The sequence below is a fragment of the Peromyscus eremicus genome, chromosome 17 (genome assembly GCF_949786415.1).
Source record: "Peromyscus eremicus chromosome 17, PerEre_H2_v1, whole genome shotgun sequence".
In the NCBI taxonomy this organism is placed as follows: Eukaryota; Metazoa; Chordata; class Mammalia; order Rodentia; family Cricetidae; genus Peromyscus; species Peromyscus eremicus.
The window spans coordinates 14,576,552-14,603,488 of NC_081433.1; the positions used below are offsets into that span (position 1 = coordinate 14,576,552).

General features: G+C 42.1%; 1 protein-coding gene across 1 annotated transcript; it reads left to right on the forward strand.

Moving 5' to 3' along the window:
* Vps36 (vacuolar protein sorting 36 homolog) lies at positions 1-26,937 on the forward strand. The gene is made up of 14 exons (XM_059244607.1): positions 1-172; positions 5,826-5,894; positions 7,844-7,914; positions 11,589-11,703; positions 12,333-12,422; positions 13,524-13,610; positions 16,045-16,077; positions 16,165-16,242; positions 17,784-17,918; positions 20,048-20,113; positions 22,427-22,491; positions 23,041-23,125; positions 23,959-24,035; positions 24,122-26,937. The coding sequence occupies exons 1-14, from the start codon at positions 77-79 to the stop codon at positions 24,213-24,215; spliced, it is 1,161 nt and encodes a 386-aa protein (XP_059100590.1). The 5' UTR covers positions 1-76; the 3' UTR covers positions 24,216-26,937.

Consider the following 26,937-nt stretch of genomic DNA (forward strand, 5'->3'; position numbering starts at 1 on the left):
CCCCGCCGGCCACCAGGGGGCGCCGCTCGCAGGCTGGGAGCCCCGGCCAGCGGCAGAGGCTCGGCCGGCCGCGGCCATGGACCGCTTCGTGTGGACCAGCGGCCTCCTGGAGATCAACGAGACGCTGGTGATCCAGCAGCGCGGGGTGCGCGTCTACGACGGCGAGGAGAAGGTAGGGCGGAGGCCGACCCGCCCCGCGGGCCCTCATGCTGGGCCCGGCCTGGCTCGCCCTGGGGCCCCGGGCTCCCGGCCTCGGCCTCGCGGCCCGCGGTGCACGGTGGACGGCAGCGGAGCCCCGCGAGGGGGACCGGAGGTCTCGGGGGAGGGGGAGGGTGGCCGGAGCCCGGGGCAGCCCAGTTCCGCCTTGTCGGGAGCGCGCCACCGGAACGCCTTCCCCACCCTCCTGCTGGACCGGTGATGGATTTGTTCTGGGCTGAGCCGCCGTCGGTCCCTCTCTGGCCCTAAGGGATCTCCGAAGGAGGCAGCGGGGTCCAGCCCCTCGGGGTTGGTTTTTCGGTTTGCTTTGTGATTACTTTAGGAAGTGGGTTTGACGCTTCGATTGTTTTATGGAGTCATGCAGTTAAGCCCTTGCCTTGGGATGCAAGCTGAAATCTTAGGAAGATGGGCTTGCGCATGATAAGAGAAATCCCAAATGGAAGTAAGTCATTTGTACATACTGGAAACTACCAGCCGTCCTGTTCTGAATGAAATGTACGACCTGGAAACGGAGGAAAAGAGCTTGCGTTCCCACAAACACTTTTACTTTCAAGTTTTCACTTGCTGGGCCCCTCCTTCCTCGCTGCTATAGCAATGACGCCTCGCTCTGTACTTCGATACGCTTTTTCCTGGTCAGTGCTTAACAGATGTTGGAGGTGCATGCGACGTTTGACCCAGATCCCCTGAGTTTCTTCGGGTATTTTTGTGGACTGTGCTACTGTTGCTTTTGAACCAAGATCTTTTCCGCAACTGCTTAAAAAAAAGTTTGGTTTACTTTTTAAGTAGCTCAGATTATTCTGGTTTTGAGTAGTAAATGCAAACCAGTCTGACTTGTCTGTCAGGTTGAGAATAATCCACGGGAGAACGGAAGGGAACTATCGCACAGTTTCTTCCCTAGAGCAACAACCTTTCGCATTTCCTCCTGCTCATCGGCATGGCAGTGGGACATAACTGACATGATGAGCTTTAAATGTATATCCTAAACTTTGATTTCAACAAGATAAAACAAGAACTGGTCCAGTCTAAGGGAACATCGTGCACTTCCAAGCTAACAAAACATTTGCTTTGAAAACGGGAATTTTTACTAGCAAAAAGAGATTCTTAAAATATCATTAACTCAGTTGCTTGGTTTTGTGTAAATCAGACTAGCCAAGACACTTAAAGTTAGGTTGAATTACACACCAGGAGTACTTGAACTCTACTTTTTATTGTAACATTTTTCTTATTTTTAATTGTGTATAGGGGTGTGTGTGTGTGTGTGTGTGTGTGTGTCTACATGTGGCTGTGTGCACATAAGGGCAGGTGTCAGCCTAGGCCGGAGGTGTCAGATTCCCTGGATCTGTGGGTGCTGGGTCCTCTAGAAGAGAAAGCAAGTGCTCTTAACTGCTGAGCCATCTCTCCAGCCCCCTTCTTCCCCTTTTTGAGACAGGACCTTTCTGTGTAGCTCTGGCTGACCTGGAACTTGCTATGTAGATCAGGCTGGCCTCGAACTCACAGTGATGTGCCTGCCTCTGCCTCCCAGTGCTGGGGTTAAAGGCAAATGTACCATCACACCTAGCCTTTTACTTTTAACTCAGAGGAAAACACAGAACTTGTAAGTCTTTTCTCTGATAAGTCCAAGTATTCTGGTGGAATCGTGCAGTGTTTAGGTTTTTGTTTTGTTTTGTTTTGTTTTGTTTTTATCAACCCAACATCATCTGGGACATCTGGGAAGAGGGAACTTCAATTGAGAAAAGACCTCTATCAGACTTTTCTGTGGTCAAGTCCATGAGGCATTTTCTGAATTAATGATGATTGATGTGGGAGGGCCCAGCCCATTGTGGACAGTGCTGCCCTTGGACAGGTGATCCTGGGATGTCTAAAACAGCAAGTTCAGAGACCCACCGGGAGCAAGCCAATGGGCAGCATTTCTCCATGGTCTCTGCTTCAGTTCCTGCCCTGACTTCCTTTCCTGATGGATTATAAACTGTAAGCTGAAATAAAACTCTTTCTACCCCAAATTGCTTTTGGTCAATAACTAATTAAATGAGTAAATAAAAAACATGTTCCTGTGTATGCTTGATTTAACATTAAAAAGTACATACATTTCAGAGTTACATGAAGGTATGTATGCCAGTGGCAAGTTTCTTTAATTTTTTTTTCAAACTAATAATATTGATTAAGTATCACGACAACAGAAACCTGGGACAAATATTTTTCACAGAGTACATTTGAACTGATGGTTCAGCACATCGCTCAGCAGTAATACCATTATTCATCACTAACCTCTTATTAGCAATACTGATAGATCTTATTCTTAGGAAAAATGTTTTAAAATGTGTGTCAAAATGTTGGTAATCTGTTATATGTGGGCGTTTATTTTTTTAAAGATTTATTTAGTTATTATGTATACAGTGTTCTGCCTGCATGCCAGAAGAGGGCACTGGATCTCATTACAGATGGTTGTGAGCCATCATATGGGTGCTGGGAATTGAACTCAGGACCTCTGGAAGAGCAACCAGTGCTCTTAACCTCTGAGCCATCTCTCCAGCCCCTGTGTGGGCTTTTAAAAGGCATGTGCCACCAGGTAGTGGTGGCACACGCCTTTAATTCCAGTACAGTGGGCAGAAGAAGGTGGATCTCCGAGTTCAAGGCCAGCCTGGTCTATAGATCAAGTTCAAGACAGTCAGGGCTACACAGAGAAACCTGTCTCGAAAAACTAAAACTAACTAACTAACTAAATAAAAAGCATGTTCCTGTGTATGCTTGATTTAACATTAAAAAGTACATATATTTCAGAGTTACATAAAGTTACGTATGCCAGTGGCAAGTTTCTTTAATTTTTTTTCAAACTAATAATATTGCTTAAGTACACATGAGAAAAGAAAGAGAGAAAGAACGAAACTTGAAATAATCAGTACACCACTGCCCAGAAGTCATTACTTTTGGCATATTGCATAGGTTTGCTATAAGCATGATATGTGAAAAATTTACTTTTTAATGTAATAAAATATCACGGATACCTTATAGTGCTGTTAACAGAATACATAATTTTAACTTCTGTTTAAGAATGATACAAGGGGAGAAAAAAAAAGAATGATACAGGCTGGCAAAGTAGCTCATTAGGGGGAGGCATTTGATCAGGTCTCAGGTTCTGGGAGAAGCAACTCCTGGAAGCTGTCCTGTCTTTTGTATGTGTGTCATGGCACGGACATATTCACATAGATATGCACAGTAAATATAAACGAAGGTTTTATAGATCGATACTTAGTAATGCTCCTATTGGTTACTTATTTAATAAGAATTTTTTCCTGTTTGAGAATTTCTTACATTCATATAATGTATTTTGATCAGATTCACTCCGCCATTCCCTTCCTTACCCCCACTTCACTTTTCCCTCCTAACTTGCTGTACTTGTGTTTTAAACCCATTGAGTCCACGTAAGTGCCGCCAGGATGTGTATGATTGTGGGGCCCTCTACTGGAGCATGGGTAACCTCTCGGGGGGCCTGATTCTTGAACAAAACTGACTGGCCCTCTGCCAGGAGCCTCTCTTCAGCTAGGAGATGATGAAGCTGGGGCTTCATGATCCCCACCTCATCCGTGCTATGATATTGTCTGGCTTAAAACAAAAATCCTTAGCCACATAGTTTTAAACTCAGAAGAATTCTGGCATTATTTGTAACAAACTGAATTCTTACTAAAATCTTTCTTCGTAATTGTGTGGTGTGAGATAGCCTTGAAAATGGGTCCAGCCTTAGCCGGGCAGTGGTGGCTTTAATCCCAGCACTCGGAAGGCAGAGCCAGGCGGATCTCTGTGAGTTCGAGGCCAGCCTGGGCTACAGAGTGAGTTCCAGGAAAAGCACAAAGCTAAAAAAACGGAAAAAAAAAAAAAAAAGAAAAGAAAAGAAAATGGATCCAGCTTTGTAACTTTAGCGATAACTGGAAATGATTCAAACAAGTCTTATTTTGTGGCAAATTCTGTTCTCTAGCTCTCTAGTGTTTAGAGAGTAAAAAACCGTGTGTGTGTGTGTGTGTGTGTGTGTGTGTGTGTGTGTGTGTAGTGTGTGTGTGTACACATATATATGTATAGTTATTTTAACAGCATTGAAAAGATTTGATTTATTAATCCCTGGGATCCTAACTCTAAATTGGTTTACTATCTAATTTTCAGGAATAATAATCTATAAAATTAAAACTTCATCATACAGACAGAGATGCCATCTTTTTCATACTATTATACAATAGTATTTTTATTTTTTGTTTTTGAGGGGAAGTGGAGGGAACAGACTCCTACATAGCCCAAGCTGCCCTCAGACCTTCTGTTTCTACCTCTAGAGTGATAGGTTTACGGGCAAATGCAGCCATACCAGTTTTTGTGGTGCTGGGACACCCCCCCCCCCCCAGTTTCATGGATGATAGACAAGCAGTTTACCGACTGAGGTCCATCTCCAGCACATACTAGAGTTCTAAACAACAGTTCCAAATTCTGGAGTGCAGAATGGGGCTGTTAAATAGTGCTGTACAGGCTTGGTGGCATAAGCAGAGGCCTCTTTCTCAGTCCTGAGGTGCGAGTGGCCTGGATCTAATGCTGGGAGATTAGAGGCTTTGAGGTTCCTCTTCTTGCCTTGCAGATACCACCATCTCACTGCATGCACCTCAGCCTTTCCTGGGTTCGTGCCTTCAGAGACGGCTTGCGTCTGTTGTTCATACAATGACTCTGATCCATCATTGGGTCCCCATTTCATGACCATGTCCAAGCAGAAGCACTTGGCTCTAACTCAAAACACCATCATATTGGGGACCTGGGTTTCAGTTCTCAGCAAGAAGCAGATGGGTGGTCTGGGGCTAATGGAGAGATGGCTCAGCAGTTGAGAGCACACACTGATCTTCCAGACCACCTGTTGGCTCCTAGTACCGCTCACAACTGCCTAACTCCAGCTCCAAGAGAGTCAGCACTGTCTTCCAGCCTCGGGTGACACTGGCAGTCACATGCACACACTCACACAGACACACACTCACATGCACACATTAAAATAAATCCTTTAAGAAAGGAGTCCTTGCTTCTTTCTCTCCCTCCCATTTCCTCACCCTTTTCCTGAGATAAATGAGTGCTTCATGTGCACTCATGGAGACCTCCTTTTGGGTCTTTAGAGAGAGATGCATATACCCACACATGTAAAGTACATTTTGTTGGAGAATTTCATTCTATGTAATGCATTGCAAATTCCTTTTTTTCCCCCATCAGCTCTGCCTTAGCATTCCATGATAACATATGTTGTCCTGCCTCATTGTTCTTCTAACTTTGGCATGTGTGCTGTGCTGTAGATACATTTTATTTAACTGTCCGACACTACATGTAGGTCATTCAATTTCTCCATAGTTCTATAATGGCTCTGTGTGCGTGCGTGCGTGCGTGCGTGCGTGCGTGCGTGCGTGTGTGTGTGTGTGTGTGTGTGTGTGTGATATATACATACCTTATATTTATAAGGTATATAGTTTTGCTTCTTTTTAACCTGTGATAAGCCTTATTCTAAAGTGTTCCGTAATTTCATATTGTACGTTTACTGGGTAAGAAAATCAGGATAACATGGAGTGATATTGACATCTTGTACGCTCTTGTCATTTTAGATAAAGTTTGATGCTGGGACTCTTCTCCTTAGTACGCACCGGCTGATTTGGAGAGACCAGAAAAACAATGTAAGAGACCTCAGCTTTTAGCATCTAATTCTGGGTGTTGTTTAATTAGTTGTGTGAATTGGGAGTGTGAATTGGAACCGAGGGCCTTGACTGTGCCGAGTGTGTGCTTTCTCACTGAGTCACACCCTCAGCTCCCCCATGCAAGATTCGGTTTACTTTCTCTTGTTTGTTTTTGTTTTGTGTTGGGACAGGGTTTTACTCTCCAGCCTAGACTGACTTTGAACTTGCTCTGTAGCCCAGGCTGGCCTCAAACTCAAAGAGATCTACCTGCCTCTGCCTCCCCAGTGCTGGGATGCTTAATTCTTAGGCTTTCAAATACCAGTCAGTCACTCCTACAGCATGCCTCAGTGTAGGGGAGGAGCCGTCTCTCATCAGTTGTGAGGGATCCTTAAAATGAGCAGTCTGCCCTGTGGGGAAGCAGTCTGCTGCAGGGACTAGGCTGGCGGCTGAGAAGGCCTTGCCCTATATCACTTAGGGAAAGACTCTGCACCCCGATTTTATAGTTTCTAGATGGGATGAGGTATATGTATGAGCTGATATCTTTATTCCTAAGAGTTTGAACTTGGAAGTTACAGTTGTCAACAGGATAAGCCATCTAGTCTGTATATATATATATACATATATATATCTTATTTTCCTAGTCACTCACCATCCAGCCGAGAGGCTGTCCTGACTGAGTTTGGTGCAGAAGACAGGCCTCAGGTTGGGAGCACCAAGCACGTGTTTTCACATCTTCACTATACTCCCAGTCACCAAGAACTTCTTTCAAAAATTATTATTATTTTTTTTATTTTATGTGTCATGGGTGTTTTGACTACATGTATCTGTGTTCCATGTATGTGCAGTACCCATGGAGGTCAGAAGAGGGCTCCTGTCTCCTGGAACTGATTGTGAGCCACCATCTGGGTGCTGGGAATTGAACCTGGGTTGCCTGGAAGAGCAGCCAGTGCTCTTAACCTCTAAGCCATCTCTCTAGCCCCTCACCATGAACTTTTAATGCCAAGATGAACTGTAAACTGTAATGTATCCTTGGGAAGAGTGATATCTGTTGCAATGTCTGACTTTTTGTTCTTTAAGAACCATTTTTTCCCCTCTTACGGGTGCTATTGCCTCTTTGGATGCTGCATTCTTTAGTCTGTTAGTTTTGTATAATTATTTTAAAGTTATGTGCAGATGTGGGCTGGGTGGTGGTGGCACACACCTTTAATCCCAGCACTCGGGAGGCAGAGCCAGGCGGATCTCTGTGAGTGCGAGGCCAGCCTGGGCTACAGAGCAAGATAGGTACTGGGAACTGAACCCTGCTCTTCTGCAGGAGCAGCAAATGCTCTCAGATGGCTCCCTGCTGAGCCATCTCTGCAGCCCCATTTTACTTTTATTTTTTGAGACAGGGTCTCACTGTATAGCTCAGGCTGGTCTTGAACTCCTTATCCTTCTGTCTCAGATTCACAAGTACCGCGATTAGAGATGTATCACCTCCTGGTTTAATTACATTTTATTTATTGTTATATTTTGTGTGTACATGAGTATGGGCATACCACCCTGCACATGTGGAGGCCAGAGGGTAGTTTGCAGACTTCTCTCTTCTACAATGTGAGTCCTGGGGATTGAACTCAGGTTTGGGCTTTGGGGCAGATGCCTTTACCCACCCAGCCATCTTACCAGTCCTTTGCCTGCCTTTAAAAATCTCCTTATGTTCTCCCATGCACCAAAATGCCAGCACAGAATTATATTTCAATTTTCCTTAAGTTTACTAGGGAGATTGGAAGTGTAGCTGTGATAGAGGCCTTGCCAGGCGTGTGCCTTCCTGGCCCTGGCTCAAGTGAGCAGTTTATTTAAGGAATACAGCGTTGATGTTTTTAAGTACCTCACAGGGAGCAACGTTCTCATGCTGCTGGACTCGATCTTCTGACACGTGCAATAAGCTCCTTTCTCTGTTGGTTTCCTCTTAGGAGTGCTGCATGGCCATTCCTCTGTCCCAGATTGTGTTTATTGAGGAACAGGCGGCTGGAATTGGGAAGAGGTGAGGCCTAACAATCTATTTGTTGTTTGTTTGTTTGTTTGTTTGTTTGTTTTTACAAGACAAGGTTTCTCCATGTAGCCCTGGCTGTCCTGGATCTCACTCTGTAGACCAGGCTGGCCTTGAACTCACAGAGATCCACCTGCCTCTGTCTCGGGAGTGCTGGGATTAAAGGTGCGCACCACCATTGTCTGGCACAAAAAGTCTTTACTCACAAAAAACATTTCTTATCACACTGTTGGTCAGTAGGTTCCTTAAAGTTATTTTTCTACTTTATGTGCATTCTTAAAGTCTTCATAAAGTAGTAAGGTTTGCTGTAATATCCTTGGGTCATAATAAATAATATGACCCTGCTCTTACTATATGTATCCTCACACACATACTTGTCTTTTATGTGTGTGCCTGTTTTCTGTATTTAAACCCAGGAACCCCTCATCTGAGGGAAAGAACTGTTGATATTGATAGCCTATTGATACTGATAGCTATTGATAACCCTGCTCCCTTAGGGTTATCATTCCTTGCTGGTCATTGTTATGGTTTTATAGGCATCAATAGCTGGGTAGGACTATAGGTTACTTCTTAGTATGTCACCCTCTGGTACTCTGAAAGCCAGTTCTCAGGGAGGAGACTTTAAAGTCAGAACCATCTTGGACCCTCCAGCTCATGTGTCTGAAATGCATGGTGTTTTCAGCAATAGGGATTTAACTCCCACCTCTGAGAGACACCACAGTAGCCTGTACTGTTTGGGGGTCTGTTAGACAGCCCTGACCAACAACTCAAAACAGGGATTCTCATGCCTGGGGTTGGGGTTCTTGTTAGATAGTCTATGGCTGTGGAGGGGAGTATTGTTAGTCCATAGGGGAAGATTTCATTTAAAGTGTGTGTGTGTGTGTGTGTGTGTGTGTGTGTGTGTACACAGACTTAGTCGTATTGTATGTAAGCTTGGGTAATAGATAATAATGTGATCTCCTTGTGACTTTTTAGACATCCTTACTGTTATTTACTACCCTCCCTCTCTTTATTTATCTCCTTCTGCCTCCCAAATTAAATCCTCCTGCCTCCGTTGGTCCCATTCAAATCAATTATACCCTGCTATTCAAACACCTTCTCTATGGCTCCTCTCCCGACTTTGGTCTCTTTTACTTTCCTGGTTTCTGCAGTTACTCAGGATATGTACTCATACTGCAGAACCTGAAGAAATTAAGGGCCTCAGATGAGAGAGGACATTCACATACATTTGTCTTTCTGAGTTTGGGTTACCTCAACCGATACGGTATTTTCTACTTCCCGCCACTTACCTGCAAAGTTCATGATTTCATTTATCTTTACAGCTAAATAATATTCCATAGACTATGTGTACCACATTTTCGTTATCTGTTTGCTGTTTGAAGGACATTTAGTTCATTTCTACTTCCTAGCTATTATGAATAGGGAAGTAATGAACATGGCTGACAAGTGTCTGTGGAGGAGGATGTCGAGTCCTTTGAGCATATGCCAAGGAGTGGTACAGCTGGGCCATATGGTAGATTTGGTTTCAGCTTTTTGAGGGTTTTCCACACTCATTTCCAGAATGACTGCACCAAATTGCAATCCTGTGAACAGTGCATGGGGGTTCCTTTTCCCCGTATCCTCTCCAGCATTTGATGTCAGTTGTTTGGTATCTTGGTCGTTCTGACTGGAGTAAGATGAGATCTCAAAGTTGTTTTGATTACATTTCCCTAATTGCTAGGGATGATGAACATTTTTGAGATTTTTTTTTTTAGACTTTTTTTTTTTTCTTCTGAGAACTCTGTTCAGATCCCAAGTGCATTTTTGAATGGGTCATTTGGTTTTTGTTTTGTTCTTGGCTTTTTTGTTTTGTTTTGTTTTGTTTTGTTTTGTTTTGTTTTGTTTTGTTTTGTTTTTCGAGACAGGGTTTCTCTGTGTAGCTTTTGCGCCTTTCCTGGAACTCACTTGGTAGCCCAGGCTGGCCTAGAACTCACAGAGATCCTCCTGGCTCTGCCTCCCGAGTGCTGGGATTAAAGGCGTGCGCCACCACCGCCCGGCTTTGTTCTTGTTTTGTTGATTCTTTGTTTTCTGAGCTCTCTATATATTGAGGATATATGTATATTTAGCTGTATAGCTAACAAAGATTCCCACTCTGTGGCTTCATGTTCACATGACTGATTGACTCTTTGGCTGTGCAGAAACTTTTTAGTTGTCATTGTTGGCCTTGATTCCTGTGCAAATGGAGGTTTATTCAGAAAGTCCTTCCCTCCACCTGCATCATTTAGGGCACTGCCTGTGTGTTCAAACAGCGTTTCATGTTTCACATTGAGGTCTTTGATCCATTTGGAGTTAGTTTTCTTGCAAGGTGATAGATAAGGGTCTAATGTCATTCTTCTGCATGTGGACATCCATGTTTCCCAGCACCATTTGTTGGAAGATAGTTTCTTTTCTCCAACTTAGCATTTTTTAAATTTTTGTCAAATATTAAATTGCTGAAGTTATATATACTCATGTTTGGGTCTTCAGTTTTGTTCTGTTGGTCTGCATGTCTGTTTTTCTGTCAATACCATATTGTCTTTATTACTATGGGCTCTGGAGTATACATTGAGAACTGGAATGGTAACCTCTCCAGAACTGTTCTCTGTGCTCAGTATTTTTGGCTATCTGGGATCTTTTGTGATTCTATATGAATTTTAGGATAGTTTTTTTTTTCTTCCTTTTTCTGTTTCAATGAAGAGTGAGATAGTGTTTTTTATTTTGATTTCATTGAATCTATAAATAGCTTTTGGTAAGATAGTCATTTTCACAATGTTAATTCTACCAATCCATGAGCATTGGGTGTCTTTCCATTTTCTAGTGTCTAGATATGGGGGTTGGGGCAGGGTGCGTGGAAAGGAGGATCTGGAGGAGTCACCAGGCCAGACCCTGGTGAAGCGTGTCTGGTCGTGCTTTTAATGGTACTGAAGATGCTGCTGCTGAAAAGCATAGCTCCCTGGGTCGGCAGTATTGTTGTCCTTCTAGATCATGCTGCTGTGTGAGTGGCACTTTCCAACAAATGACATTGTGGAACATGAGTTTTGGATAGGTTTTTATTAACATATCAGCCAGACCATTTTACAGATACCTTTTTACAGATACCTTTTCACATGTTTTCACGTATGTAAGGCAGAATGCTTTGGCAGAAATGATAGCCCCTGTAACCTCAGGTGATGGCTCTGTGGATGGGAAGCCTAGTCATAAACCACTCACAATGTTAGGAACTTACTTTGAATTCATTTCTAAAGCCATACTTTTATTTCATCTATATAGCCGATAACATTTAGTTCATATCTTACGTTTTACTTTTGCAGGTTTTAATGATCCTGAATATAAATTAGAAAAGAATTTCTTTTAGGAAATTCATTATTTTTACATGAATTTGAGAATGATTTAAAATATACAAGAAGTTTAAAAAAAGTGCTTGTTATAGTGGTGCACACTTTTAATTTCAGCACTTGAGAGGCAGAGGCAGGTGGATCTCTGTGTTGGAGGCCAGCCTGGACTACAGAGTGAGTTCCAGACTTGCCAGAGTTACAGATGAGCTCTTGCCTCAAAACAATACATAAATAGTAAGAAATAAGCAAATGAAAAGTTATAAAGACAGAATTAGTGATTTTAAAAAATGGCCAACATATTTGTTGTTTCATCAGTGCCAAAATCGTGGTTCATCTGCACCCTGCTCCTTCTAACAAAGAGCCTGGTCCGTTCCAGAGCAGTAAGAACTCCTACATCAAACTCTCCTTCAAAGAACATGGCCAGATTGAGGTAAGCTTCCTTATGAGTACAGTAGGATTCGAAGGTGCATGTTGTGTGTTAGTATGATAGAAGACACTATTATGATCGAAAATGCGTGTTGTGTGTCAGAATGATAGAAGACAGTACTATAACATACTAGGTTTTAAACTACATTTTTTACAAAAACAAAAAACAAAACAAAACCTTTTTGTGTTCTGAGTCTTATCAAAAAGTGAAAAGCAGGGGATACAGTTACATGGCCTCTGAAGCTGGAAACCTGCTGAGTGATGTTACTCCACTGCTAGTGAAGATTTTAGTGGTTAGTTGATGAGGCAACAGAGCACAACGTGGGAACGGATTAAGCTGACCTATCTGAAAGCTCACCACTAGGCAGCTGATCTTGGTTAGCTCCATACACAGGATGACTCAGGCACCATGACCCGGTGTCATAGTTTGGAGGACCTAATTGGGAAGTTGCTGGGCACTTGTTCTTAAGACTGATGCAGCTGATCCTAGAAAACAGCTTTGGACTTCCTTTGGTGTCTGAGGGGTCTAGTCTGTTTCTGATGACTGAGCAGAACTTTATACGAAGAAATGTTTTAGTACCGTGTGTGATGGCTGCCATTTGACTGACTCAAGGGTCTGCATGTCCATTACAGTTTTACAGGCGTTTATCAGAGGAAATGACCCAGAGGAGATGGGAGAGTGTGCCAGTTTCCCAGTCGTTACAAACAAACAAAGGACCCCAGGTATTTGAAAGCTATTTGTAAGTGTAGTGTCTTCCTTTCTGTTTGTCTCCTTTTTTAAAAAAAAAAAATAATTTATTTAACTTTATTTTATATGCATTGGTGTGAAGGTATCAGATCCCCTAGAACTGGAGTTACAGACAGTTGTGAGCTGCCATGTGGGTGCTGGGAATTGAACTCAGGTCTTCTGGAAGAACAGCCAGTGTTCTTAACCACTGAGCCATCTCTCCAGCCCCCTTTTGTTTTGTCTTCTTATGCAGGGTGACCGAGAACTTGTGTGTAGTGCTGCTGGTCCCAGTCTTGGTGTGGTCCTCCTGCCGGAGCCTCCCGAGTTCTGGGATTATGGGTGTGAGCCACAAGGCCCAGCAAGTACAGGGTTTTCATCTCTGTACTTACATACTCTTTAAGAAGACTCTGACCACGTGATGGTGCACACCTTTAATCTCAGTCTCTGGGAGACAGAGGCAGGAAGATCTCTGTGAGTTTAAGGCCAGTCTGGTCTACACAGTGATTTCTGGGACAGCCAGGGCTACATAGAAAGACCCTGTCTCAAAAAAACCAAAAAATAGAAAAAGGAGGAGGAAGGAGAAGACGAAATCTCTGTTATCACACACTTGTCAAAAACAAAACAGTAGAGTTCTGATTTTTTTAAAAAATGAATCTTCCTAGGAATTAGTCTGAATCAGTACCCAACCATGCACAAGTACTCACATGTGAGAAAATAGCTTGGTTAATAACTTGTCAAGTACAAGCATTTTAGCTACAATTTTTTATATATTTGATAAATTATTGATATCTAATATAGATCTCCAAAGAATAAAAAATGAATAAGAAGTTTAATTAGACCTAAAATACAGAGAAAAACATGCATGCCATTGATTATGTATTTATTTTTTCTTTGCTATTTAAAAGTCATTATGTGCACCCAGAAAGAGACAATGCTTTGAAAGGAAGCGAGATGTAATTGTATGCTTTCTCTGTGGGTTCTTTCCCACCTTTGAAAAGTCAGTGTAGTTTACAAAGGGTTTGTTTCCTTCCGTTTTTTTTTTTTTTTTTTTATTTTACCATCTACTTGTTTTTTGTTTTTGTTGTTTTTTTTCCCAGCCAGGAAGAGTAAGAGCTGTAGGAATTGTAGGCATCGAAAGGAAGCTCGAAGAAAAGAGAAAAGAAACTGACAAAAACATTTCTGAGGTAATCCCTAAACACCCCCTACAGCTTTGACTAGTCCCAGTCTGTAATTCGGAGCATATTTAGTTTTCCTGAAAATCCATAGTCTCCCGTTCCCTATGACAGATCTGCCTCACCTTGGCACATTTGAACACTGTTTTCTCTTTGTGTTCACACTTACAGGGAGGCTATGGAATAGTGAGCTAGTTTTTATTAGTAGTACTCCTTTTTTCTGAAGGTTGTTGTACTGTTCAAAATAAAGTTCTCAATTTATGAAATAAACTATTCCATTTCAAGAAATAAATTATTTCCATTTTCATGGACTCTCACGCCTCCAAGAATTCTCCACAGACATTATGTTCTGTTACAGAGACTGACTTACTGAGGAAATAGTTCTTGTTCTCCACGCCGTGGGCCTACATGAGAAGCTGTGCGTACTGTCGTGGCACACTAGATAGGCAGGCACACGGGCACTGTTGGCGTGTGAGACCCGCCTTGTGACGAGAAAACCCGGGACCCAGAAGGGACCCTCGGCATGGCCCTTGGTGTCTGCTGGGCTCAAGGAAGACCTGTTAGCAGTGGGAAGATGAGGTCAAAGGCTAGAAGGATAAGCAGTGTTAGCAACACCAGCAGGCACAAGAGGTCCGGGAAGAGGGGTGGGCTGTGCAAAGGCAAGACTCACCAGTTCTGAATAGAAAATTCAACATACGGGAATCATTAATGAAATGAATAAGCAGAGCAGTGACTGGCAGTCACTGAGGCCAGCACACGGTGTCTGTGTGTTTAAAACAAAACTACAGTGGAAATTTGACTGTGGATAATAATAGAACGCTCTGTAAACCGGAGGATAGAATAATAGAACACTCCCTAAACCAGAGGACGGAATAATAGAATGGGCATGTGCATCTGTCTGGCTTTAATTTCTGTTTTATATACCTTCCTAGACTTCTTTTTGATAGTTTCCTGATTCTAAAGTTGATAATAATAATAGAAGTAAAAGCATGGAAATTTTTATTTGTGCTTTGTAATTACTTAAAGCATTTTTTAGCCAATTCTTTTAAAGCACTGTGGTATTTATATTTGTTTTTGTTATTACACGTGATAAAGGATGTATTCTGTGTAAACTCAACCTTTTAGTATTTTTTGCTATGAAAATAAACAGTAGTGATTTCTCATACTGTTTGTACTTAAACAAGTAGAACAGATTGTTAACAGTTTGTGTAGTCAGTGTAAAACACTACGTTTGCACGATTTGTCTTTGTTCTAGTTTGGAAAAAGAGGTTGGTGTGTGATTTAAATGTTAGAATTGACTCAGTTTCATAGCTGGTGCCCGGAGCCTCCTACAAAGGGCTTCCTGTCTGTGCTGGCTCTCCCCGATAAGAGCCCAGGGTCTGAGCCTTTGTTTATCTGAGGAAATTCCTGTGAGGTGTGTGCACGTTCCTTTTGTTTTCATTGTTAGCTTAGTGAGCTGGCTCTGACGGTCTTACATGATTATTCTTACGCTATTCTTTGAGCAGAAGAAAAAAGTTTGCAGATGGGGATACTTTCCTGCAGATTGGCACAGCTGATCAGAGCCACAGTTGTGCATGTCAGCACACGTGTGTGCTGGGAATTGAACCCAGGTCCTCTGGAAGAGCACCCAGTGCTCTTGATTGCTGAGCCATCTCTCCAGCCCACACTTATTTCTTTATTAGGGGGAGCACTGAGTTTTCACTGAATGACAAGATGCTTAATTGATTCTCAAAAAGAAAGAAAGAGAGAGAGAAAGAAAATATCCACGCACATCACTTAGTTGAGAAATTCTACAGTATATTTTCAATAACCTGAAGTAATTTATTAGAAACATCTGATTGAGTTTGAAGAAGCTCTTGAAGTAGACATTTATAGTGGTTTTATTTAATGTGTTTGGGAGGCATTTGGATGGTTTTTGTGCAGTAGCCACTGTATACAAAACTGTAAATGTTGTGGTCTAATATTCTGAGGGTAAGGCTCGTTATAATTATGTCCAAAAAAAGTATTCCTGCAGCTGGGCATTGTCATTTTTAACCTGGCAAGCTTTTTACAGTATTTGGTTTTTGATCTCCTATCAGAAAAAAACTGACTTTTTTTAGTGTATGTGTGTGTGTGTGTGTGTGTGTGTGTGTGTGTGTGTGTGTTAGCAATGGTACAACCCAGGACCTCACCAATGCCAGAAAAGCATTCTGTCATTAAGCCAACCTCAGATCGAGATTTTCTTGTATGTATCCAAGAACAGTAAATAATAATATATGAGAAGTTTGGTTGTAGTATGAGGGAGTTTACAGTTTCTTAAAGTAGACTTTTAAAATGAAGTAGATGTGTTGTTTATACTATTAATAATAAATCGCTATTTATAAGAAAATTTTACGTTTGTATCATTGGTTTAAAACATTTTTATTCTTTAAAAAGATTGCAATGCAAATTTCATTTCTCATTTCAGGCCTTTGAAGACCTTAGCAAGCTAATGATCAAGGTATGTGTCACGTGCTCCACTCAGACTCAGTCATGATGGTCTTGAAATTCTATTTTTTTAGGAGAGTCTTTGTTCTTTCTTTTTCAGGCTAAAGAAATGGTGGAGTTATCAAAATCAATCGCTAATAAGATTAAAGAGAAACAAGGTGACGTCACAGAAGATGAGGTGAGGACGATAGTTTGTCTTCGAAGTGGTAGATGTCAGATAGAATGCAGTGATGTTCTTGTGGTCAGCCAGTTCTCTGTCACTCCTACTGAGCTACACCTGTAGGTCCTTACAGTTTCTGCCTTCCAAACCTTTTTTTTTTCTTTTTTTCTTTTCAAACTCTTTTTTTTTTATTATTATTTGTAATTTTTATGTGCAATGGTGTTTGACCTGCATGTGTGTCTATGGGAGGGTGTCAGGTCTTGGAGTTACAGTCAGTTGTGAGCTGCCATGTGTGTGCTGGGAATTGAACCCAGGTCCTCTGGAAGAGCACCCAGTGCTCTTGACCGCTGCGCCATCTCTCCAGCCCCCACATTTCTTTATTGGGGGGGAGCTGTGCTGCAGCATGCACTTGGTGGCCAGAGGACAACTTGCAAGAATTGATTCTCCCCTTCTACCATGTAGGTCCTGGGCATTGAATTCAGGGTTCGGGTGGCAAGCACAGTTGCCCACTGGGCCGTCTCACTGGCCCTGCGATAGTGTAATGTTTTTGTTTCTTGCATGTGAAAGTGCTAAGGAGAAACTAGATCCTATTCTTTTTCGCTAGTTCTACAAGGATTCAAGATTATTTCAGTGTTCTTTCTTATGGTGTAGAAAAGAAAGCTACTGAAATGTCTAAAGAGTAGCTGTTCTGTGGTGAACCAGCCCCCACACTTACTTACCCCATACTCTTGAGGAATGAGGGATAAGAGACTTAGTTAGAAATAGAGAAGAGAGAGAAACAGAGAAAACACAGGATAGACTTGAGTGGGCCTGGATCCTCATCCACTGGCCCAGAACTTTATGCCAAAGGTCTATTTATAACAATGCCAAGGGGTGGAGCAAAAGACCTCCCCCTTGCTAGTTACAGTCACCTGGTACCCAGGCCTATGGTCCAATCAACCTCTTATGCAGTTCTGCTGAGTACAGTCACTAGGAAACCTAATGGGCTCCAACACTGTCCCATACATATCTGTGTTTGATGTCTACTGTGTTAAGTTTGGCTATAATCTGGTCATACCTGTTTTTTCTTTGTAAGTTTTTAGTTTTAGTATTTGGTTAGCATTAAGAAGAACATAATTAGCCGGGCGGTGGTGGCGCACGCCTTTAATCCCAGCACTCCGGAGGCAGAGCCAGTCGGATCTCTGTGAGTTCAAGGCCAGCCTGGACTACCAAGTGAGTTCCAGGAAAGGCGCAAAGCTACACAGAGAAACCCTGTCTCGAAAAACCAAAAAAAAAAAAAAAAAAAAAAAAGAACATAATTATTACCTTTCTCTCACATAAAACTTTGAAAATAAACAGTATGAGACTGGGGTAGAAGGAAGGAGAATAACTGGATTTCTTCAAGGAACAAGTAAGAAGTTCACTGCCTTGAAGTTCACAGCATGTAAGAAACACAGTAGAAGACATGGTTATGTAGAAAAATAATTGTACTACATTAAGTTTATGATAAAGAATTTTAAATGTTGTAAGGAGAAACTAATTTTACAGTCCATTGATGCATTTCCCACCCTCTCTTACAGACCATCAGGTTTAAGTCCTACTTGCTGAGTATGGGAATAGCCAACCCCGTTACCAGGGAAACCTATGGCTCAGGCACACAGTACCACATGCAGCTAGCCAAACAACTGGCTGGAATATTGCAGGCACCGTTAGAGGTAGGTAAATCCAAACTCCAGTATATTTTCAAAACTATGCTAAATTATTTCCATGTCATCAGAAATTTAAAGAGCCTAACTGTTTTCATTGTGTGGTTAACATTAAATGACATGTTTTTTCTTCCAGGAATATTAATTGGCTTAAATACTTATTAATTAGCTTTTGACTATAATCTTCAAAATTGCTTTTAATTTCCATTCAAATGTTTACACTTTTTAAGTCTGTTTAATGGGTTTTTCCTGTTTTCAAAAGATCTTTCTCTGTATAAATATGTTTCTCTCTAGTCTATCTTTTCGTTTGTTCTTGAGACATTATCTCCTTTTGTAGCCTAGACTGGCCTTGAACTCACCGCCCTCCTCCTTCTGCCTCTCTGAGGGCTGGGATTATAGATATGAACCATCATATCTGGCTACACCTAGTTTTTCTGTTTGTTTGCTTTGTTTTGTTTTTTGTTGTTTGTTTGTTTTTAGTTAGGATCTTTCTACATAGCCCTGGCTGTCCCGGAGCTCACTGTGTAGAGCAGGCTGGCCTTGAGAGAGCTGCCTGCCTCTGCTTCCTGAGTGCCGGGAATTACAGATGTGCGGCACCGTGCCTGGCCCCGTCTCGAGTCTTCCTAGTTCCTGCTAATAGTTGTGAAGTTGGCTCTGCCACAGCAGTCTTTATGGTGTGTTGTAAATCTCTGCCAAAATAAGTACCACAGCAGATCCCCGTGTGCCCATCATCTAGCCTCGTCAGTAAATCACCCTCCACTTAGTCCACATCATCTTCTATATAAATATTCTAACACCTATAATGATAGACGACTACTTTAAACACAGCTGCAGGGTCACTTTCTCACCTAAAACACTAGAAATCCTTTATGTCACAGGTCTGGCCAGTGTTCACATTCGCTCTTACAGTTTGCCTTCTTATATCCAGATACGCTACAATCGGTTCACTATTTCTCTAACTTCCTTCCTTCCTTCCTTCCTTCCTTCCTTCCTTCCTTCCTTCCTTCCTTTCTTTTATGGTGGTTCTTTTGGTTTGGTTTTAGTTTTTTGTGCTGATGGTCAACACAGGGACTTGTATATCCTAGGCACATATTTTATTTGCCTAAGCTGCAGCTCCAGCCCCAAATTTATTTACTTATTTTTTATTTTAATTCCAACTTCTTTTGGGAGAAACTGGTAGATTATCCTACAGCTTGACTGACCATGTAGTATTAACATGCTTGTCATTCTATACGTTCTCTGTAAACTATTATAGATAGCAGTTTTTATGACAAAAATGTTTCATAGGGGATGTTGTACATTTCTATCAGTAGGTATGTAGTGTCTATATTTATAGATGTATACACACATAGACGTAGATAGCTAGATAGTTAGCAGCCATTGACAGATATTACCTATGTAACGTTAATATTTCATTAGAACTTGCAAAATTATGCTATCACTTAATTCTGTACTTTCTTCCTTTACTAACTGAAGTTAGTTAACACATTAAATAAACATAAAAATTTAGCATTTAATGAGCCTTCCTCTTAGAGGCTTCCAGCCACCAGGGCACATGGCCCCTGATACCCTTTGCCTTCTTCTCAGCTCTCCTGCTAAAGAATCAGAGCAGTCCTCCAAAACTCTGCCCTGGCCTCCTTGTGCTGGCCTGTGGTGGGGTGGCTCCAGGCTCCTTTGTGCAACAGTTACCTGAGTCTGCCCCCCTGACTGATGTCCATGGTTTACCAAGGCCGAGAGTTGGGCAGAGGCTCTGGCCCCTCTTACTTGGTTTTGCCTCATCCTGACCTTCCTGAATCGACCAAGGTGATGCTTGTTGAGGCTTGCACTGTGGCGACACGGGCTGCCAGTGTGGCTGAGTCACATGTGGCCCCTGAGTTCTCAGGTCTTTCCTAGTCTGAGTCACATGTCTGCAGTCGAGAGACTAAGTGCAGAGTTTGAAACATGGTGTAGCCCCCCTCTTCTCATCTAAATGGTATTAAAGTCCGTATATAGAATTTGAGGTTCTGCACAGTATGTGAATAGACTCTCTTGTGTATAAATACAGTTTTTTAGGGGAAAAAATGTAATTTGTGATTTCGCCCAGATTATGGTTTCTGTTAAGAGTGCTAAATACTTGTTTTCCTCTCCCATTTTAACAGGAGCGTGGGGGAATAATGTCCCTCACGGAGGTGTACTGTTTAGTGAACCGAGCTCGGGGAATGGAGGTGAGAATGGCCTGTTTCGATGATCTTTTAGCTAAAGTAGAACTCCGCCTCTATGAGTACACGTTGAGGAAGGCTGTGGCCATCCAAGCTATTTTCAGAAGCAATGTGGTGAGAGAAAAAGGGTTGTCCTGGAACTCAAGAAATACATTCTGTTCCCAGTTTCGCCAGCGACCCTGAGTGACCCTGAGTGGTGCACTTCTCTGCCTTGGAACTCGGTTGTGTTACCTTCAGAGGGAAGGTTTGAGTGAGTGATGCCTGTCAGCGCTCAGTTCTGTGTCCTGTAATGAATGGGAGCCTTTTCTCTGCAGTGTTTAGCTCTGGCACAGGCTCAGCTGGCCTCAGATTTCTTTGTAGATAGTGCAGCGGTAACACCACCATACTCCTCTGCCTGGGTATCAGTAGGAGCTGTTCGTCAGGTCCCTTTGCCCAGTCACACCTAGTGCCTTGGCCTCTCAGACTCTGCTGGTGCTCTTGGTGCCCCGGCAGTCCAGCGCAGACTTGTGTAAGCAGTCACTTCCTGTGACTCACCCGAGTCTGTGAGTGCAGCCGCCATCCTGTCATCGAGTACACGATGGTCCATGAGGTACACACCAACTGTTAGCTCTCTTCTCCATCACTCCTGCTTTGACCGTCCTCACCTTGAAGATAACTTGGGGATGAGGAACTTCAGGTGCAGATTAAGTAATTTGACTGACGTCACCTAGAGACGGTGGTGTGACAAGCATTGTACTTAGGCTTAGCTGGCTCCGGAGCCATCCCATGTGACTCAGAGCTGTGCTTGTGTCTACCACAGTGCACATTTATTAAGGCTACACTATCCACCAGTAACTACATGTAACAGCTGTGAATGTATAAAACAAGTAGAAAATAAACAAAGGTCAGTATCCATGTCAAATATCTCAAAAAAAGTTTTTGTTGTTATTATTTATTACAGTGCTGGAGCTTGAGCCCAGGGCCTTACACATGCTAGGCAAGACTTCTTCTACTCAGCTCCATTCCGGCCCCTTTTCTTTTCACTTCTTATGCGGGTACGAGGAGTGTGAAGTCATGCCCGTGGCCTGCACTGCATCTCGGTTGGGCAGGACTGCTGATGCTGTCTTTGCCTTCTTTGTTTCTTCTTTTATCCTTGTAATCGAGTGACCTACAGTACTTGATGAAGAGCATTTTTTTTCTACTTTAGAAAAAGTGTTTTAAATTTTATTATTAAAAAAAAAAACCCTTGGAAATAAAAATGTCACATACCAAAATTAATCAGACCCAAAGTCTGTACAGCTCAACAAACTTCTTTATAGTTAGAATTGGCATTCAAAATGGAAGCTATAAGGCTTCACATTAAACTTTACGCTTTCAGAATCAAATGTATTTTATATACTTAACCACCACCAAAACCAAACATTTCATGACAGAATAATAACTAGAAAAATAGATCTTTATCCTCTTTCATACCTTGTGTGCATCACCTACTTTCAGTTCTTCTTCATCCCTTGTATTTAGCCTTTTTTGTTCTCTTTTCTCCCTGGTAGGTACTATACCCACATGTATATTTCTTTACACATACACACATTCGCACATTGTTGGCTAGCTCCCACATATGAGAGAGAACTTCAATTAATATTACACATTCTAAGTCTAGCATTCCCTGCAATTTGGACTTTATTTTTTATTGGAGAAATTATTAAGGCCACTCCACGTAGTTAAAAGGGAGGTTTATTTAGTGGCGTAACTTACAAATGAAGGGATAGGTAGGTTGCAGGGTCTGGGAATGACATAGCACAGTCCAGCGGTGTTCTCTGGAGAACTCTGCTTGGCCTACCTCCAGCGTCGAGGGTCGAGGAACCAAGAGAGATGGCGCATCGGATCTCAGGTCTTCAGGGTCCCCTCTTGGCCCCGCCTTGTAGGCGTGACAGTTACCGAAGCCTCAATGGGGGTTGGAACTTCCAGATCAAGGTTGGAATAGCTACCCACTACAATTTTTCTTTAGAGCTGAGTAATAGTATATATACACACACACACACACACACACACACACACACACACACACACACACACATATATACTAAATTTTCGTTTTCCACTCATCTGTTGATGGACAGCTAGGTTGAGTTCAGTTCTTTGCTCCAGTGCATAAAGCAGCCATAAATGAGGGGGCACAGATCTCTCTGTGTAGGGTGTGGAGATCTCTGGATATATGCTCAAGAGTGGAATAACTGGGTCATGGGTCATTGACTTCTTACTCTGTCTTAGTGGTTATTACAATTGTATAGTACCATTCTATTGCTTTGCAGCATAAACTGGATTTCTTTTCCTCATTAGTTGCTCTCACCAGAAGATTTAGTGAATGCGTGCAAGATGCTGGAAGCGCTGAAACTACCTATCAGGTAAAGGAATCGCCACAGGAAGTTTGCCAACTGTGACCGTGATTCTGCACAGAGGAGATCTGAAAGTCCACCCGAGCCTACCACTGTGCGTGGCAAACCAGAATGATACCCTCTTGAGGTTCTGCTGTATGCAACCTGAGTTCACCTGGTGCTACAAGCATCTTCTGCGCTCTGTACTTGGTCCTCTCAGGGAAGGGTGTGTCCCGGTGTACATCACTTCAGACTTGTGAATTCAGAGAGGAAACGCAGAAGAACTCACCTCTGAACCTTCAGTGCAAATGTTCAATTCTGATGCATTCTCCTTATCCTCGGGCTAAAAGCACCCCAAACCAGAAAAACTGTATCATGTAGATTGTGGTTCATAGTTTTATTGTCTGATAATTTTTGAGTTCTTTAATTCTGTCATGGTTACACATAGTCATTGTGGCTCAAGCATTGTGTGATTGTCCTCAGGCCTGGCCATTAAGTAAAGTAGAACGTGGCTTGCTTCTCCCTTGTAGTTGAACATCCTAGATATATCCACGCTGTTCTCACATCTGTGTTTTTCAGGCTTCGGGTTTTTGACAGTGGTGTCATGGTAATTGAGCTTCAAACCCACAAAGAAGAGGAAATGGTGGCCTCAGCCCTGGAGACAGTATGTGAATCCCGTTTCCTTCTGTCCTTAGAGCTTGCCACAAAGACCCAACTGCATAGCAACTTGAGAAGCAGGATTCACTGTTGAATTTAGCTTTGCTAAAAAGTCAGTCATAGGCTTAATGCTTTGTGATAGACAGTCAGCATCCATAGTAAAAGTTTTTGAAGTTCTTGTCTCCCTTAACATCTTAATGAGGTGTTTGCTTTCCTGTTGAAACTCAGCATTGGGAACAGGTTTTCAAGTCCCATCCTTTAGTGGACCCGGTTATAACTATGGGCCCCTCACCAAAGCGTGTAACACACACACAGTTTGCTATGCTGCTTTTTCAGAACACCTAGTAGCTTTGTCTAGGCTTTCATACAGTGCCTTCTTACAACATGAACGGCTTCATGTTGGTATGTAGCCTCTGCTCTGCCTGTTCTGAGCCCATCCACTTTCGCAGAATTGACAGTTAAGATTTAGGTCTGCAGGACTAGACTCAGCGGCTAATAACACTTGTTCTCACAGAGGAACTGGGATCAGTTCCCAGAACCTTCATGGTAATTCACAACCATCCGTAACTCCAGTTCTAGGAGATCCCCACCTTCTCTTGATCTCTGTGGGCACCAGGCACAAATGTGGTGTGCATCTCTGCAGGCAAAACCCTCATGCACATAAAGATAAATCTAAAAATAAAGAAGATCTAGTTATAGTGACTGTTTGGATTTTAGTAGAAAACCTGGTAAAACATTCCCTTCAGTTACTGACTATGTATTCCTCTGAGTGTACTGAAATAATTGTGGTTGTTGGTGTTTTGTTTCTCTTGTTTGTTTTCTGCTGTGTGTTGTCACAAGGTTTCAGAAAGAGGATCCTTAACATCGGAAGAGTTTGCAAAACTTGTGGGGATGTCTGTCCTTCTGGCTAAAGAAAGGTATGTAAGTCCTTGCCCCTCGCGGTGGTGTGTGATATCTTTCTGGATGAATAGATCATTGTGGGATTTTTCTTCTTTGTTCCCAGGCTGCTTCTCGCAGAGAAGATGGGCCATCTTTGCCGAGATGACTCCGTGGAAGGCTTGCGGTTTTACCCAAATTTATTTATGACACAGAACTAAGAATTTTGTATCTGAAATACCTTTTGTCTTTACACTTGGCATTATGCCAAGGTCATATGACATTGAGCTAACAAATGAACACAAATAAACCAAGAATTTGTTAGAACTTCATAGTATAGTATAAAACTCTTAATCTTTCCCTAGAATTATGGCCTCAGAAATGTATGTAGGGTGTACGTATAGGAAAATACAGAAAAATGAGTGTGCATATGCATTTAAAGTCATGCTATAGTTGTGTAAACTCTTGGAATTTAACTTGAAACATGGTGGATTTTCATTTGTTCCTTGAATTTAGGTCCTCGGGGGAAGAAGTGAACTTGCATGTTTGGGTCAATCAGATAATCGTTTTTCTGTGACTAAACTTCACCGAATTGTAAATGTTTTTCTCCGCATCTGATGCGCCCATCTTGGGCATTCATGAAGGAAGTAACAGCTACACTGTAGTTGAAGAACCACCAGCACTGGAATAAAAGGTCAAACTGTAGAGTGCTGTGCCAGGCTCTTCCTTGGGGTCTTTGGAAGCAAACACAGGTGTGTCTCTACCAGATGAGCTAAAACACCTTTGAAAAAGGAGAGGGCTAGGGTCTAGCTTACTCGGAGAGCATTTGCCTAGAATGCAGAGGCCTTGGGTTTCAGACCTCCCACCCAAATAACAGGGGGAAGAGGGAGTGAGAAACTATTATGCATTTACTCCTCAGTTAGGTTCTTTTTAGTTTTTAAGTGATAATTTTATGACTGGCATTTTTAAAGACTGCAGTGGTATCATTTTGTTTAAGAAACGTGGATTTTGAAACTGAATTAAAGAGCTATGTAGACACATCCAGAGTTGTAATTACAAGTCTGAGAGTTGGATAGTTCTGGAAGGGCATTAACTGCATAGGACCTTAATTGCTCTTTACTTGGAAGCCAAGGATGTGAAATAGGAAATAGAAAAGTTAGCAGATCTCCTTTCTCCTCTCACAGTTGGGAGTCCTAACACTCAACTAGAAATATTCTCATCATAGTCCAGCCATCTGCCCTTCTTCATGCCCTACATGCTGTAAGTTGTGCGTAGGAAACATCTGAGAGGAAAGTATTGTTGATAGCAAAAGCCAACTTTGTCACCTGTAGATGGCTGGAGTTTTTAAGTGGGTTGCCTGACTTCATACGTATAGCACGTTGGCATTACCTCAGACTCAGGGAGCCCATTTAGAGGCTTAGCTGGAAGTGGAAGGGGCCCTGGAGCTACAGGGAGGGGTGCCTAGGCTCACAGGAGCTTGAGGGTACTCTCTGGATGAGGTGGAGGCCACTGCAGATACCCTGTGGAGAAGTTGCTAGTGTCCTCAGCTGCAGACCAGGGAACCCCACCCCTGATCCCTTCCTGGGAAGTGGCTGCCCATTACCTCTGTCCTCCAGTATCGGAGAATACTGTGGCCAAGGCAACCTCCTTTAGTGTTGTCTTTCAAACCTGTCACTTACTTATTTCAGTTGTGGTGACATCTCCCCTAAGCACCTCATTGTTTATCTCAGGTTTACTTTATGGTTAATTCAATGTTGGCTATCCCAGTCTTCTAGGGATTGGTTGGACCATTGTGTCAGTTTATTAGAATGTCTTACTTCTCTCGGCTGCACGTAGTCTGTCACATGGCTCTGGCAGACTTACACACACACACACACACACACACACACACACACACACACACACACCTCTTATCTGACTAAGGTCTTTAAACCAACAGGTCACTGATAATCTGTTCTACCACTTGGACTGGTTGTAAGGTTGTTAGGTTACAGAGGTTGCTGAATCTCGCTCTAATGGTTTGGATTCATCACAACAAACACATAATACACTTGTTCATTCAGTGTGACTGCAGATTAACAAAAAGTGGAGCAATCTGAGTTGTAGAATGTGAATGAAAGATGAAGAAAAGTGACATAAATATACTTTGAAAAAGACACATTGATAAAAAATGATTTTTTAAAAATCACTGTTTCCAGACCTTGGTTTATCTTTTTGACTGTTTTTCTTGCCAAATGTGTTGTTTTGGTCCTTTAGGTACAGGCTGTGTTTAAGTACAAACCAATCAAGCCCTAGGTGCAAAAATGTTCTGCTTTGGTGCTCCTCACTGTATGATTTTTGTTCTCTCACTTTGCTCTTAGGAAAATGAATCTCTTTGTAAATTTAAAATGGAACAGTTTAGTCACTGTAAAGAAAAATAATTTACATTATATAATCAAAGACTGTTTCCAGGGTTAGATAATTGGTGTTATTGTATAGAGTCAAATTATTGTGAAACTTTAAACTAATTTTCTTACCTTGGTGTTCTTTTACAATTCTCTGTAAAATACATGAAAATGATAAATGTTTAGTCACACTAAGCCAGTATGAGAATTTTTCTATTTTGTAATTATTAAGCATTGCTTATGAGTTGTCTTTGAGGTTTTATAATTTTGTTATCTTAAAAATGAGAAATAACTTAGAAGCTTTTTAAAAACTCTTGATTCAGATCTCATTGTGGACCAACTGTGTGCATTCACATGGATGTGTTACCATATGTTCCTGGTTATTAGACTAAGCTGACCAGAATGTATGTTTATCAGTTTCACACACAAATATTTAAAAAGGTTATCTTTTGTCCAACAATCTCTGCATCTTCATTTTAGTACAGTGGAGTCACAACTTGTTAGGTGGCTAGGTTTTAAAAACTTTGCCTAAGGTCAAAATAAAGCATGCTCAAAATGA